Source organism: Oncorhynchus mykiss, chromosome 19 (assembly GCF_057628025.1).
Source record: "Oncorhynchus mykiss isolate SJ-2025 chromosome 19, ASM5762802v1, whole genome shotgun sequence".
NCBI lineage: Eukaryota > Metazoa > Chordata > Actinopteri > Salmoniformes > Salmonidae > Oncorhynchus > Oncorhynchus mykiss.
Genome location: NC_143040.1, coordinates 30,603,308 through 30,619,577, shown reverse-complemented (window position 1 = coordinate 30,619,577; position 16,270 = coordinate 30,603,308). Strand labels below are relative to the sequence as shown.

At 46.7% G+C, this 16,270-nt stretch overlaps 1 protein-coding gene across 1 annotated transcript in view; it reads right to left on the bottom strand.

Moving 5' to 3' along the window:
- Positions 1 to 15,920, bottom strand: part of LOC110497498 (storkhead-box protein 2) — a 47,425-nt gene extending 31,505 nt beyond the window's left edge. The window contains exon 1 of the mRNA XM_021573630.3: positions 14,645 to 15,920. Within this exon, the coding sequence (XP_021429305.3) occupies positions 14,645 to 14,828 (184 nt within the window). The 5' untranslated portion in view covers positions 14,829 to 15,920. The remainder of the gene's footprint in view (positions 1 to 14,644) is intronic.
- Positions 15,921 to 16,270: the final 350 nt, after the last annotated feature.

The following is a 16,270-nucleotide window of genomic DNA, read 5'->3' as shown; positions in this document are numbered from 1 at the left end:
CCGCTGAAGGCATTAAGATGGATCCCGCTAAGGTCCAAGCTGTCATTGATTGGCCCGTCCCTAAGTCACGCGTCGAGCTGCAGCGCTTTCTCGGCTTCGCGAACTTCTATCGTCGTTTCATCCGTAATTCCGGTCAGGTGGCAGCTCCTCTCACAGCCCTTACTTCTGTCAAGACGTGCTTTAAGTGGTCCGTTTCCGCCCAGGGAGCTTTTGATCTCCTCAAGAATCGTTTTACATCCGCTCCTATCCTTGTTACACCTGACGTCTCTAGACAGTTCGTTGTCGAGGTTGACGCGTCAGAGGTGGGCGTGGGAGCCATCCTTTCTCAGCGCTCCCTCTCTGACGACAAGGTCCACCCATGCGCGTATTTTTCTCATCGCCTGTCGCCGTCGGAACGTAACTATGATGTGGGTAACCGCGAACTGCTCGCCATCCGGTTAGCCCTAGGCGAATGGCGACAGTGGTTGGAGGGGGCGACCGTTCCTTTTGTCGTTTGGACTGACCATAGGAACCTTGAGTACATCCGTTCTGCCAAACGACTTAATGCGCGTCAGGCGCGTTGGGCGCTGTTTTTCGCTCGTTTCGAGTTCGTGATTTCTTATCGTCCGGGCTCTAAGAACACCAAGCCTGATGCTTTGTCTCGTCTCTTCAGTTCTTCAGTAGCCTCCACTGACCCCGAGGGGATTCTCCCTGAGGGGCGTGTTGTCGGGTTGACTGTCTGGGGAATTGAGAGGCAGGTAAAACAAGCGCTCACTCACACTCCGTCGCCGCGCGCTTGTCCTAGGAACCTTCTTTTCGTTCCCGTTCCTACTCGTCTGGCCGTTCTTCAGTGGGCTCACTCTGCCAAGTTAGCCGGCCACCCTGGCGTTCGGGGTACGCTTGCTTCCATTCGCCAGCGTTTTTGGTGGCCCACCCGGGAGCATGACACGCGTCGTTTCGTGGCTGCTTGTTCGGTCTGCGCGCAGACTAAGTCCGGTAACTCTCCTCCTGCCGGCCGTCTCAGGCCGCTTCCTGTTCCCTCTCGACCGTGGTCTCACATCGCCTTAGATTTTGTCACCGGACTGCCTTCGTCAGCGGGGAAGACTGTTATTCTTACGGTTGTCGATAGGTTCTCTAAGGCGGCTCATTTCATTCCCCTTGCTAAGCTTCCTTCTGCTAAAGAGACGGCACAAATCATCATCGAGAATGTTTTCAGAATTCATGGCCTTCCGTCAGACGTCGTTTCGGACAGAGGTCCGCAATTCACGTCTCAATTTTGGAGGGAGTTTTGCCGTTTGATTGGGGCTTCCGTCAGTCTCTCTTCCGGCTTTCACCCCCAGTCTAACGGTCAAGCAGAACGGGCCAATCAGACTATTGGTCGCATCTTACGCAGTCTTTCTTTTCGTAACCCTGCGTCTTGGTCAGAACAGCTCCCCTGGGCAGAATACGCCCACAACTCGCTTCCTTCGTCTGCGACCGGGCTATCTCCTTTTCAGAGTAGCCTCGGGTACCAGCCTCCGCTGTTCTCATCTCAGTTCGCCGAGTCCAGCGTCCCCTCCGCTCAGGCTTTTGTCCAACGTTGCGAGCGCACCTGGAAGAGGGTCAGGTCTGCACTTTGCCGTTATAGGACGCAGACTGTGAGGGCTGCTAATAAGCGTAGAACTAAGAGTCCTAGATATTGTCGCGGTCAGAGAGTTTGGCTCTCCACTCAGAACCTTCCCCTTAAGACGGCTTCTCGCAAGTTGACCCCGCGGTTCATTGGTCCGTTCCGTATTTCTCGGGTCATTAATCCTGTCGCAGTTCGACTTCTTCTTCCGCGATACCTTCGTCGCGTCCACCCGGTCTTCCATGTCTCCTGCATCAAGCCCGTCCTTCGCGCCCCCGCTCGTCTTCCCCCCCCCCCCCCCCATCCTTGTCGAGGGCGCACCCATCTACAGGGTCCGTAGAATTTTGGACATGCGTCCTCGGGGCCGTGGTCACCAGTACCTCGTAGATTGGGAGGGGTACGGTCCTGAGGAGAGGAGTTGGGTTCCCTCTCGGGACGTGCTGGACCGTGCGCTGATCGAGGATTTCCTCCGTTGCCGCCAGGTTTCCTCCTCGAGTGCGCCAGGAGGCGCTCGGTGAGTGGGGGGGTACTGTCATGTACTGTCATGTTGTGTCTTGTCTCTGTCCTTTCCCTTCACCCTGTCTCCCTCTGCTGGTCGTTGTTAGGTTACCTTTTCTCCCCCGCTTTCCCCCAGCTGTTCCTTGTCTCCTCTAACTACCCATTCACCCCGTTTCCCACCTGTTCCCTTTTTCCCTCTGATTAGGTCCCTATATCTCTCTCTGTTTCTGTTCCTGTCCTTGTCGGATTCTTGTTTGTTGTGTTTCATGCCTGAGCCAGACTATCGTCATGTTTGCTGTAACCTTGTCCTGTCCTGTCGGAATCTGCCGGTCTATCTGAGCCTACCTATGTTTGGTTATTAAAGAAGCTCTGTTTAAGTTAGTTCGCTTTTGGGTCCTCATTCACTCACCATAACAGAAACACACCACTGCTGGTAAATGCACATATCTTTTTGTGGGTGGAAACCTAGCTAGTGACGAAAACTGGAAGAACAAAACTATTTTCACCATATTAGCTGAATTTCCATCCAATTGGCGACAGATCTTCAGGCTGAATATTTAAAAATCGGCATTAAACAATATGGGCTGTGCGTGATGATGTAGTGTGCATACAAATGTATTTTTCTGTTAAATTCCCATGTACCAAAAAGACCCCACCATGTCGAATGAACAAATTGTCGACATTTATAAAATTGTACGGGCATTTCCTGTTTCACAGCCTATTTTTTTCATGCTTCGGGTAATTCATCCACAAGAAATGGTTGGAAACCTGGTAATTGATGCTAACACAGTTCCAATGACTAAAACAGGGCAGTTAAGCTTGACATTCATTCATTTATTCTTGCCGGGCAGGACACCGGTGTTTCTATTATTCACCTGTCACATTTGACCAAATTTCCTTCATTTTTCAGATGCCGTATAGAATTTACAGCTTCTCGTAAAAGCAAAACAACGTCATTTGTACAGTAACAACTGGGTTCTTGCATTGTCATTACTAAGAACATCAACAATGACAACTCCGCTGCCTGTATACAGTCCATGTTTGAAGAATGCAGAGAAGAGAGAGCTATTAGTGCTTCCATCTGTCAAGCTCCTCTCTGCTACCCTTTTACACAATCATCCTGAGGAAATCCTACAGAGGTTAGTCAGTGACGTCAGCATCTGGGATGGCCAGAATGAGGGTGATTATGTTTAGCCTAGTTCAGTACATGAATGTGGAGCGAGACAACAAATCCTTTATTGATGTACTGTAACTTGAATATTTGAATGAGAGTTCGGAGTTGCACGTAACTGTAATTAGGATTTGGCCCGAAGTGAATAAGAGAGAAAGAGAGAAAGAGATATACAGTACCAGTTCCAGAGGCTTAAGAGGCGTCATCTTAGTGGCTGACTGATTTTCTACAACTCAAACAGCTGACTGGAGGCGGGGAACAAGGGCTTACTCACGCAGCCTCCTCCCTCTCCTCTATACATATTACTACAGAGAGGGCTGGCTAACACCACAGCACTACCATGGCCTCATTTCTCTACCCACGCCTCAAATGCAGCTGGGGCCCAGGTCCACACGGTCCTAGCCAAGAATTGAGCCAGAAATAACATTTAGCCTTCAGATGCTTTTGGGAAACCGGGCCCAGCTCTACTTCACAAAGATAAACAGACAGTCAAATGTTAGATTACAAGCACATCTGCTTCTGCATTGCTTACAGTGCCTTCAGAAAGTATTCATACCCCTTGACTTATTCAACATTTTATTGTGTTACAGCCTGAATTAAAAATGTATTAAATATTTATATTTACATAAGTATTCACACCCCAGAGTCAATACATATTAGATTCACATTTGGCAGCAATTACAGCTGTGAGTCTTTCTGGGTAAGTCTTTAAGGGCTTTGCACACCTGGATTGTGAAATATTTGCACATTATTATTTATTAAATTCTTCAAGCTCTGTCAGGTTTTCACAGCCGTTTTCAAGTCTTGCAATAGATTTTCAAGCCGATTTAAGTCAAAACTGTCATCTTGGTAGGCAGTTTCAGTGTATATTTGGCCTTTTGATTTCGGTTATTGTCCTGCTGAAAGGTGAATTTGTTTCCCAATGTCTGTTGGAAAGCGGACTGAACCAGATTTTCCTTTAGGATTTTGCCTATGCTTAGCTCTATTCTATTTAAATACAATTATTGCACACAGAGTAAGTCCATGCAACTTAATATGTGACATGTTAAGTAAATTTGTACTTCTGAACTTTTAGGCTTGCCATAACAAAGGGGTTGAATACTTATTCACTCAAGACATTTCAGCTTTTAATTTTTTATGGATTTATAAAAACATTTTAAAACATAATTGCACTTTGACATTATGGGGTATAGTGTGTAGGTTAGTGACACACAATCTCAATTTAATAAATTTCAAATTCAGGCTGTAACACAACTAAATGTGAAAAAAAGTGAAGGGGTGTGAATACTTCGAGGGCAATGTATTTTAATATTTATCATTGAATAGTTTCAGATTGTTGTTATTTTATGGCCTATATGTATTATACCCAGCATGGCCATCTAAAGTACCTTGCCTCATCTTAAGTGTCCCCATCTTAAGTGTCTCCTCAATGATTTAAAAAGGAGTGGTCTGGTGTGAGAACAATAGTGGAACTCTATCCAGCCTATTCCTTCACCAGTCCAATGCTTTTAGATCCATGATGGGGAGTGTAGAAGTGCACACTTATGGAGAGAGGTATTGAAACGCAACCATAGAAAGGTATGCTTTGACCACTAGGGGCCCATCTGTGGAGGGTGGCGAATCGCAGGGGGTCAAGCAGTTGCTGCAGTCCGCGATGCTTGTTTATGGCTGAGAACTTGTGTTAAAATGTATGGATTGATATGCTACATAATTCCCCCAAAACTATCCATAGCATAACATGATATTACTAGCCGTCTACTTTTTTTTTATTTATTATTTCACCTTTATTTAACCAGGTAGGCTAGTTGAGAACAAGTTCTCATTTACAACTGCGACCTGGCCAAGATAAGGCATAGCAGTGTGAACAGACAACACAGAGTTACACATGGAGTAAACAATTAACTTGTCAATAACACAGTAGAAAAAAAGGGAGTCTATATATACATTGTGTGCAAAAGGCATGAGAAGGTAGGCAAATAATTACAATTATGCAGATTAACACTGGAGTGATAAATGATCAGATGGTTATGTACAGGTAGAGATATTGGTGTGCAGAAGAGCAGAAAAATAAATAAATAAAAACAGTATGGGGATGAGGTAGGTGAAAATGGGTGGGCTATTTACCAATAGACTATGTACAGCTGCAGCGATCGGTTAGCTGCTCAGATAGCAGATGTTTGAAGTTGGTGAGGGAGATAAAAGTCTCCAACTTCAGCGATTTTTGAAATTCGTTCCAGTCAGAGGCAGCAGAGAACTGGAACGAAAGGCGGCCAAATGAGGTGTTGGCTTTAGGGATGATCAGTGAGATACACCTGCTGGAGCGCGTGCTACGGATGGGTGTTGCCATCGTAACCAGTGAACTGAGATAAGGCGGAGCTTTACCTAGCATGGACTTGTAGATGACCTGGAGCCAGTGGGTCTGGCGACGAATATGTAGCGAGGGCCAGCCGACTAGAGCATACAAGTCGCAGTGGTGGGTGGTATAAGGTGCTTTAGTGACAAAACGGATGGCACTGTGATAAACTGCATCCAGTTTGCTGAGTAGAGTGTTGGAAGCAATTTTGTAGATGACATCGCCGAAGTCGAGGATCGGTAGGATAGTCAGTTTTACTAGGGTAAGTTTGGCGGCGTGAGTGAAGGAGGCTTTGTTGCGGAATAGAAAGCCGACTCTTGATTTGATTTTCGATTGGAGATGTTTGATATGGGTCTGGAAGGAGAGTTTAGAGTCTAGCCAGACACCTAGGTACTTATAGGTGTCCACATATTCAAGGTCGGAACCATCCAGGGTGGTGATGCTGGTCAGGCGTGCGGGTGCAGGCAGCGAACGGTTGAACAGCATGCATTTGGTTTTACTAGCGTTTAAGAGCAGTTGGAGGCCACGGAAGGAGTGCTGTATGGCATTGAAGCTCGTTTGGAGGTTAGATAGCACAGTGTCCAAGGACGGGCCGGAAGTATATAGAATGGTGTCGTCTGCGTAGAGGTGGATCAGGGAATCGCCCGCAGCATGAGAAACATCATTGATATATACAGAGAAAAGAGTCGGCCCGAGAATTGAACCCTGTGGCACCCCCATAGAGACTGCCAGAGGACCGGACAGCATGCCCTCCGATTTGACACACTGAACTCTGTCTGCAAAGTAATTGGTGAACCAGGCAAGGCAGTCATCCGAAAAACCGAGGCTACTGAGTCTGCCGATAAGAATACGGTGATTGACAGAGTCGAAAGCCTTGGCAAGGTCTATGAAGACGGCTGCACAGTACTGTCTTTTATCGATGGCGGTTATGATATCGTTTAGTACCTTGAGCGTGGCTGAGGTACACCCGTGACCGGCTCGGAAACCAGATTGCACAGCGGAGAAGGTACGGTGGGATTCAAGATGGTCAGTGACCTGTTTGTTGACTTGGCTTTCGAAGACCTTAGATAGGCAGGGCAGGATGGATATAGGTCTGTAACAGTTTGGGTCCAGGGTGTCGCCCCCTTTGAAGAGGGGGATGACTGCGGCAGCTTTCCAATCCTTGGGGATCTCAGACGATATGAAAGAGAGGTTGAACAGGCTGGTAATAGGGGTTGCGACAATGGCGGCGGATAGTTTCAGGAATAGAGGGTCCAGATTGTCAAGCCCAGCTGATTTGTACGGGTCCAGGTTTTGCAGCTCTTTCAGAACATCTGCTATCTGGATTTGGGTAAAGGAGAACCTGGAGAGGCTTGGGCGAGTAGCTGCGGGGGGGGGGGAGCTGTTGGCCGAGGTTGGAGTAGCCAGGCGGAAGGCATGGCCAGCCGTTGAGAAATGCTTGTTGAAGTTTTCGATAATCATGGATTTATCGGTGGTGACCGTGTTACCTAGCCTCAGTGCAGTGGGCAGCTGGGAGGAGGTGCTCTTGTTCTCCATGGACTTCACAGTGTCCCAGAACTTTTTGGAGTTGGAGCTACAGGATGCAAACTTCTGCCTGAAGAAGTTGGCTTTAGCTTTCCTGACTGACTGTGTGTATTGGTTCCTGACTTCCCTGAACAGTTGCATATCGCGGGGACTATTCGATGTTAGTGCAGTCCGCCACAGGATGTTTTTGTGCTGGTCGAGGGCAGTCAGGTCTGGAGTGAACCAGGGGCTATATCTGTTCTTAGTTCTGCATTTTTTGAACGGAGCATGCTTATCTAAAATGGTGAGGAAGTTACTTTTAAAGAAAGACCAGGCATCCTCAACTGACGGGATGAGGTCAATGTCCTTCCAGGATACCCGGGCCAGGTCGATTAGAAAGGCCTGCTCACAGAAGTGTTTTAGGGAGCGTTTGACAGTGATGAGGGGTGGTCGTTTGACTGCGGCTCCGTAGCGGATACAGGCAATGAGGCAGTGATCGCTGAGATCCTGGTTGAAGACAGCGGAGGTGTATTTGGAGGGCCAGTTGGTCAGGATGACGTCTATGAGGGTGCCCTTGTTTACAGAGTTAGGGTTGTACCTGGTGGGTTCCTTGATGATTTGAGTGAGATTGAGGGCATCTAGCTTAGATTGTAGGACTGCCGGGGTGTTACGCATATCCCAGTTTAGGTCACCTAACAGAACAAACTCTGAAGCTAGATGGGGGGCGATCAATTCACAAATGGTGTCCAGGGCACAGCTGGGAGCTGAGGGGGGTCGGTAGCAGGCGGCAACAGTGAGAGACTTATTTCTGGAGAGAGTAATTTTCAAAATTAGTAGTTCGAACTGTTTGAGTATGGACCTGGAAAGTATGACATTACTTTGCAGGCTATCTCTGCAGTAGACTGCAACTCCTCCCCCTTTGGCAGTTCTATCTTGACGGAAGATGTTATAGTTGGGTATGGAAATCTCAGAATTTTTGGTGGCCTTCCTGAGCCAGGATTCAGACACGGCAAGGACATCAGGGTTAGCAGAGTGTGCTAGAGCAGTGAGTAAGACAAACTTAGGGAGGAGGCTTCTGATGTTGACATGCATGAAACCAAGGCTTTTTCGATCACAGAAGTCAACAAATGAGGGTGCCTGGGGACATGCAGGGCCTGGGTTTACCTCCACATCACCCGCGGAACAGAGAAGGAGTAGTATGAGGGTGCGGCTGAAGGCTATCAAAACTGGTCGCCTAGGGCGTTGGGGACAGAGAATAAGAGGAGCAGGTTTCTGGGCATGGTAGAATATATTCAGGGCATAATGCGCAAACAGGGGTATGGTGGGGTGCGGGTACAGCGGAGGTAAGCCCAGGCACTGGGTGATGATGAGAGAGGTTGTATCTCTGGACATGCTGGTTGTAATGGGTGAGGTCACCGCATGTGTGGGGGGTGGGACAAAGGAGGTATCAGGGGTATAAAGAGTGGAACTAGGGGCTCCATTGTAAACTAAAACAATGATAACTAACCTGCACAACAGTATACAAGGCATATTGACATTTGAGAGAGACATACAGCGAGGCATACAGTAATCACAGGTGTTGAGTTGGGAGAGCTAGCTAAAACAGTAGGTGAGACAACAACAGCTAATCAGCTAGCACAACAACAGCAGGTAGAATGGCGATTGATTAGGCAGAGAGGGTCGGATTAACTACACACAGAGCCTAAGTGCGGCTGGGGCCGACAGATAAAACATAAACAAGCAGAATGGATTACCGTGATTAATGGACAGTCCAGCATGCATCAGCTATGTAGCCAAGTGATCAGTGTCCAAGGGGCAGCGGTGGATGGGGCAGGGAAGCTGGACTGGCGAGTGTTATCCAGGTTAGAAAACTAACAATGACTAAATAGCTTGTAGCCAGTTAGCTGGTTAGCTTCTGGAGGTTCTTGAGTGTGTTCTAAAAATGTAAAGATAATAGCGGTTCCGTATCACATTGGGTGAGGCAGGTTACCGGAAGGTATGAACAAATTAAAAATCGAAAAGGGATAGAAAGTAAATATGGGTTCAGTGAGTGTTTGGGACGCGGCGATTCAGACGGTTAGCAGGCCTGTGCTAACAAGCTAACAGTTAGTAGACGGTGCTAAACACGGTAGCAGTTAGCGGACCGGGCTAAACAAGCTAGCAGTTAGCAGGCCGAATTTGCAAGCAAGGAGATAGCAAGGGCTAGAGAGTTAGCCTTTGGGGACGTCGCGATGGGGGGAGTCTGTTTATTCCTCTTCATGCGGTGACATCGATGGACCGGTCGTGGGTCTGGATATTGTAGCCCAGGAGCTCAAAATGTTCCGTTTGCGATGGGAATCCGGGGATGAAAAATAAAAATAAAATAATAAATAGGTCCGTTATGCTCTGGTTAGAGTCGCGTTGTTCGAACTGGCGAGAGCTTTCCGAGCTAAAGGTTAGCTGATGACCGGTTAGCTGAAGACCGCTAGCAATGTTTTGCTGAAGCTGGTAGTTAGTTGGCTGGCTTCAGTTGAGGGGTTCCAGATCCGAAGTAAATATAAATACTTTAGGAAAAATAGCTACGTTGGGTGAGGCGGGTTGCAGGAGAGTATTTAGAAGAAGTTGAGGTTCAGCAAAAAGTTTTAAAGATATGTGAAGAAAAAAAACGAAAACAAACGATATATACGATATATACAAGGGACACGACACGACAATACGTCCTACTGCTACGCCATCTTGGACTCTTGGACTCTACTTAACCCTGTACCTTAGAGCCTGCTGCCCTATGTACATAGACATGGACCACTAGTTTAACACACTTTAATAATGTTACATACTGTTTTACTCATTTCCCACAATAACATGTGCTAAATATGTACACTACCGTTCAAAAGTTTGGGGTCACTTAGAAATGTCTTGGTACACCAAAGCTAGCCTAGTACCTTATGATAAGCTGTAGACCACATCTACCAAGAGAGTTCTCATCTATATTGTTCGTAGCCGTCTATTTACCACCACAAACCGATGCTGGAACTACGACCGCACTCAACCAACTCTATAAGGCCATAAGCAAACAAGAAAATGCTCATCCAGAAGCGGATTACAAAAGGGAAACCCAGACACGAGCTGCCCAGTGACGCAGGCCTACCAGACGAGCTAAATGCCTTTTATGCTCACTTCGAGGCAAGCAACACTGAAGCATGCACGAGAGCACTAGCTGTTCTGTACGACTGTGTGATAAAGCTCTCGGTAGCCGATGTGAGCAAGACCTTTAAACAGGTCAACATTCACAAAGCAGCAGGGCCAGACGGATTACCAGGATGTGTACTCAAAGCATGCGCGAACCAACTGGCAAGTGTCTTCACTGACATTTTCAACCTCTCCCTGACCGAGTCTGTAATATTCGGTCAAGCAAACCATCATAGTCCCTCTGCCCAAGGAAGCGAAGGTAACCTGCCTAAATGATTACAGCCCTGTAGCACTCACGTTGGTAGCCATGAAGTGCTTTGAAAGGCTGGTCATGGCTCACATCAACAGCATCCTCCCGGATACCCTAGACCACTCCAATTCGCATACCGCCCCTTAACAACTTCTACCCCCAAGCCATAAGACTGCTGAACAATTAATCAAATGGCAACCCGGACTATTTACATTGGATCTGTTTGAGCGCTAAGCAAATTGGATTTGGTCCAGTGTACCTAGCACGCTGGCCTTGATGGCCTCTCGAAGCACTTCATGATGCAATAGTAATTCGGGCACTGGGATGATGAGTGGTTGAAGTGGTTGAAGTTTGATTTGGTCAGCAAAAATATATTTAAAAAATTTGCCCTGAAGAAGGTTTCATGGTTTCCAATTGTCTTTACTGTCTTTACTGTCTTGTCTCATCGCTACAACACTCGTGGGAGAGACGAAGGTTAATCCCGAAAGACAACACAACTGCTTCTTAACACAGCGTGCATCCAACCCGGAAGCCAGCCACACCAATGTGTCGGCGGAAACACTGTACGCCTAGCAACCTGGTCAGCGTGCACTGCGCCCGGCCCGCCACAGGAGTCACTAGTGTGCGATGAGACAAGGATATCCCTCCCGGCCAAACCCCCATCTAACCTGGACAACGCTAGGCCCATGGACCACCCGGTCATGGCCGGGGCTGCGTCAGAGCCTGGGCTCGAACCCAGGGTCTCTGGGGTCTCTGCAATGCAGTGCCTTAGACCACTGCGCCACCTGGGAGGCCCCAGTATCCACTCTTTTTAGAGTTTTCCTCAGGTCAGCCACAGAGAGCGATACCTTTGGACTGAAAGCCTCTGAAAGTTATTGTCAGTCAGAGGATTAGAGGGTGAACAAGGCGGGAGATTGGAAACCAAATAGTCAATAATATTCTCTAGTGCCGACGTGGGGTAGTGAAATTGCAACCAAAACAATTGCTGAGATGTTAATTTTCTAAATAATAGCTTGCTAGCACTGTAGCTTACTCTGGATAATTTGCAGTTCTGAAGAATGGATAGGGTGGTGGTTGTTTTTGAAAAATTACATCTATTCACAACCAATCAGCCAGCAGCAATATGCAAGCAGCGCACCACTCATACCTACTCTTCAATATAAACTTCCCCAGGCTTTTAAGAACAACATGAGCGAAACCTTGCAGCTGAGGCTAGTATGAATGGGGTCAACTAGGCCACACAAATTCTGGGTTAGAGGTGACATAGTTATGACCCAGATTTTGATGTGAAAGGTAGGCCTCTTTCTACAACTAAAAAGGGGCTAGTATAGTTCTTATTTCCTCTATGATTTTGTGGACTTTTCAAATTCACAATCAGCTAACAACAATCAGTTGACAGGGGTGAGAAACCCTGTCAAAGATATTCTTCTCTACAAATGTAAGTCTTACGAAAGGTCTGTGAGTAATGGTTGATTATCATATGTCACTTATTCAAATTCATCCCGTTACATGTCATTAATTATTCAAGAACAATCCAATGAGATTCGTAGTTGATCCCTAAAACATTCACCTACCTAATTGCTTTCTGTTTCTACAGATCACCCATCTCCACCCACCAAGTGAGTACAGACTGACACAGGACGTCCATGGACATTGATTATTGGTTGAAATGAGGTTGGTCCACCCTGGCCTTTATTGGGTTGTTGATTTATGGGCTGGCCTTGATTTGGCCCAAAAATAGTTATCTATGTTTGGTCCATTTAGTCCCAAATGGACTGGCCTTGACTTGACCCATTGAACATGATCACTGTCAGTTCAAAAGCTTTTAAGTGTAATAATTCAAATTCCATAATTGAATCTCTCTAAGTCGAAATTTTAAAAAGTTCACTTCATTCTTAAACTGGATGTCAATAGAAAGTCTGGCAGAGTTATCATTATAACGTCTGTAAAATACATTTTTAAAACTATTTCACATAGAACTGAAAATGAACGTGACTTAAATGTCAGACATAGACGGCTTTTTATTGTATTGTCAACTATATTTTGCTTAGAGGACAGGAACCACCAGAAACTTGTTTGAATATTTTAGAAATGCATCCTTACTTCCTTGTTTTCTAGAGGTACACACAAATAAGTAAGTAAGGTGCCATCCTATTACTTTCACAGATCCAATTCAGATCTGTGATTACTTCAAGGACGGTAGGAGCGAAGTATTCATACAGGTTCCAGTTGTCATTAATCCAGAGCATCCCAAACATGTTCAATGGATGACATGTCTGGGGAGTATGCAGGCCATGGAAAAGTGGGACATTTTCAGCTTCCAGGAATTGTGTACAGATTCTTACGACGTTGATATCAGCGAACTGCTCGCCCACACGATGCCATACATGCTGTCTGCCATCTCCCCAGTGTAGTTGAAACCGGGATTCATCCTTGATTCATCTGCAACGTGCCAGTGGCCATCGAAGGTGAACATTTGCCCACTGAAGTCGGTTACGATGCCAAACTGCAGCCAGGTCAAGACTCTGGTAAGGACGATGAGCACGCAGATTAGCTTCCCTTAGAAATCCCTGCAGAAATGATTTGGTTGTACAAACCCACAGTTTCATCAGCTGTCCAGGTGGCTGGTCTCAGACGATCCCGCAGGTGAAGAAGCCGGATGTGGAGTTCTTGGGCTGGCATGATTACATGTGGTCTGCGGTTGTGGGGCTGTTTGGACGTACTGCAAATTCTCTAAAACAACATTAGAGGCAGCTTATGGTAGAGAAATGAGCATTCAATTCTCTGGCAACAGCTCTGGTGGACATTCATGCAGTCAGCATGCCAATTGCACGCTTCCTCAAAACTTGAGACATCTGTGGCATTGTGTTGTGTGACAAAACTGCACATTTTAGAGTGGCCTTTTATTGTCCCCAGCACAAGGTGCACCTATGTAATGATCATGTTGTTTAATCTGCTTTTTGATATGCTACACCTGTTAGGTGCATGGATTATCTTGGCAAATGAGAGATGCTCACTAACAGGGATGTAAACACATTTGTGTACAACATTTGAGAGAAATAAGCTTTTTGGAACATTTCTGGGATCTTTTATTTCAGCTCATGAAACATTGGACCAACACTTCACATGTTGCGTTTTTATTTTTGTTCAGTATAGGTCGCTGATGTTGGCTAATAAATTAGCTAGCTTGTCAAGCAAGGAGACAATGTAGCTAGTTAGTCTGTGATGAAACATTACAATTTAAACAAGTCACGCCAATGAAAATCAAACTCCCCGTTTAGAATATTTTATATTTCATGCCAAAACATCTCAAAAATGAATTGTATTGCACAACAATGACTTGGTTTTAAATTACTTTGGGATGACTTCTATATTAAATTTAAAATATGCTAAACGGGGGAGGATAAACAAAAGCAACGTGTGGATCGTAAATCCTTGTACAGACTGCTTTAAAGGTAAGGAAACAAAACATCTAAATATGCAATTTAGCTGAAATGTCCCTTTAAAATGTACCACGGTGTCATTAAAAACAGAGACCATAAACTACATTTTCACTTATACCCCAAATCACAGTCCTATCTGACACTTCACACAACAATACTAGATGGACAAGCATCTCACAGAAACATGCATGACATATGGATATGCAGATCCCTTACGGCTCAACCCATGAATCAAGGGGAAAGAAAAACCTGTGATGAGACGGTTTCAAAGATTTAGCTCCAACAACATCCCATTGCTTCCCTTTTCAGCCATTGGTTGTATTAAATACTAATATTAACGTTCTAATTTATAAATAATCAACCGCCATGATGCAATATCCTTGCCTTGGACTATTCAATTCCAATATTGTCTTTAACCTTTAACTATGTTACTTCAACTTAAAAATAAATAAAAAAAATCATATTACAGAACACAGACGCTCACAAACTACCCTTTGTTCTCACATATTCCATATCAATAGATACCCCCTAGTTGACTTGGTATCATGTTGTCTTGGAAGAAACCAAGACGTTACTAACCCTCACGTACAACTTAACACACGCTTGCCAACATCGGAGAAAATGGTGAGTTAGGGATGGTAGTGGTTGTGGTGGGGGTTGCTGTCAGACTCACCTGGCATTTGGTAGCCCTGGGGGGGGCCTGGTGAGATGTGGGGTGGAGGAGGGGGAGTGTGGTGGTGTTTCTGCTGGAGACGGAAGTCCTTCTCGCTCCGGGAGCGGGTGCGCTCTGGCAGCCGCTCGGACAGGTCCGAACTGGGCCAGGCCCGCCGCAAGTTGGTGCTGCGGGTATTCTTCATAGCGACCCCAGGGGCAAGCGGCCTGCCACGGGGGCTACTACTGGGTTCGGGGGGAGGCCAACCTGAGGCTTAGTGCCTCCCCCACATCAGCAGGGTCGCCCCGTGCAATGGATCAGGCGAGAGACATGACGGAGGACCAGCGTGCACGCTTGCATACACACACACGCACGTTTAGTCATTCACATCCACAGGCAAGCTACTACAGCCGCCTCTCAATCCAGACTGCGGTGGATTGGCATCTGCTGCGTTTTCCCGGGCTGATCCATTGCGGCGGTGGTGGTTGCGCCAGGCATCACCCTTTTTTTTATGTCAGCGATCAGTCCGAACCACCATTTGTAGCATCCCTGTTCGCATGCGTCGGGAGGCACATTACGTAGCCGCTATGCTGCGGAAGGGGAGGGGGTGGCAGGGGTAAGGATGAAGAAAATGGGGCATGGGAAGCAAGGAGGGAGGATGGCGAGGAGAGATGGAGGTGTGGGAAAGGAAGGTTGGAGGGGGTTGGTTCAGGTGAATGTAGTTTTTTTGGGGTGGAGGGGAATTGGGGGAGGGGTGGAGGGGAATTGGGGGAGGGGGTGGGGGGGGAATAGATGGGTAGAGAATCGGCAGTTTATCTGTAGAGGCTGTTCTCCGACAATTGCTCAATTCACCATGGGAGCTATAGGCAGAAAACAAAAGAGCCCCCCTTTGAGGAAAAAAAAGAGAAATAATAGCGCCCTTTACCCTGACCTCCACTGAAAAACTATACAGATTGCAGAGTGTAGCGGAGGCCAAATCCACCGCGCAAGACCCGCTCGTCCTCGACGACACCACACCTGGAAAGGGTGGGGAGAGAAAAAAGGCGCATAGAATGGAGCGCATATAAATAAAACAAATCCCAGAATAGATATCCTCCTCTCTCGTGAAAATCCAATACGAGAATCCAATCCTAAAAGGCTCGTTATATCATCCATTCATTCAACCAACAGAGCTGCAGCTAACTCCAGTCAACGGCCAATGTATTTCAACGCCAACCACCGCAGCTGCCGCTGCTCCCAGAACCTCAAGAAAGAGTGTGTGTGCGCGCGCGTGCCTGCCCACTGCGCGAGATTGTGCGTGTGTCTGTGTCTGGGTGACTGAGATGATGGGAGGGGTAGAGAGAGCGAGTGAGAGACCGAGGACAGACGTATAGCGGAGAAGAAAGAAAATAACAACATTCACACACACAAAGATGCAGCAACCACATGTGTCCTGCAAGCAATTTATTCCAGTTGGATAAAGGGACTAATGAAGAGAAAGCCTCTGGTTGAATGTTTTTTTTAACCAACCCCTCTCTCGTTCTCTCCCTCCCTCTCTAACTCTCTCTCTCTCAGCTGTGCAGCGCCACTGCAGGAAAGGGGGCAGGATAAGCATGAGACCCTCTCCCTCTCCTCCCCTCTTGAGACATGTCCCATGCTAATTGAAGA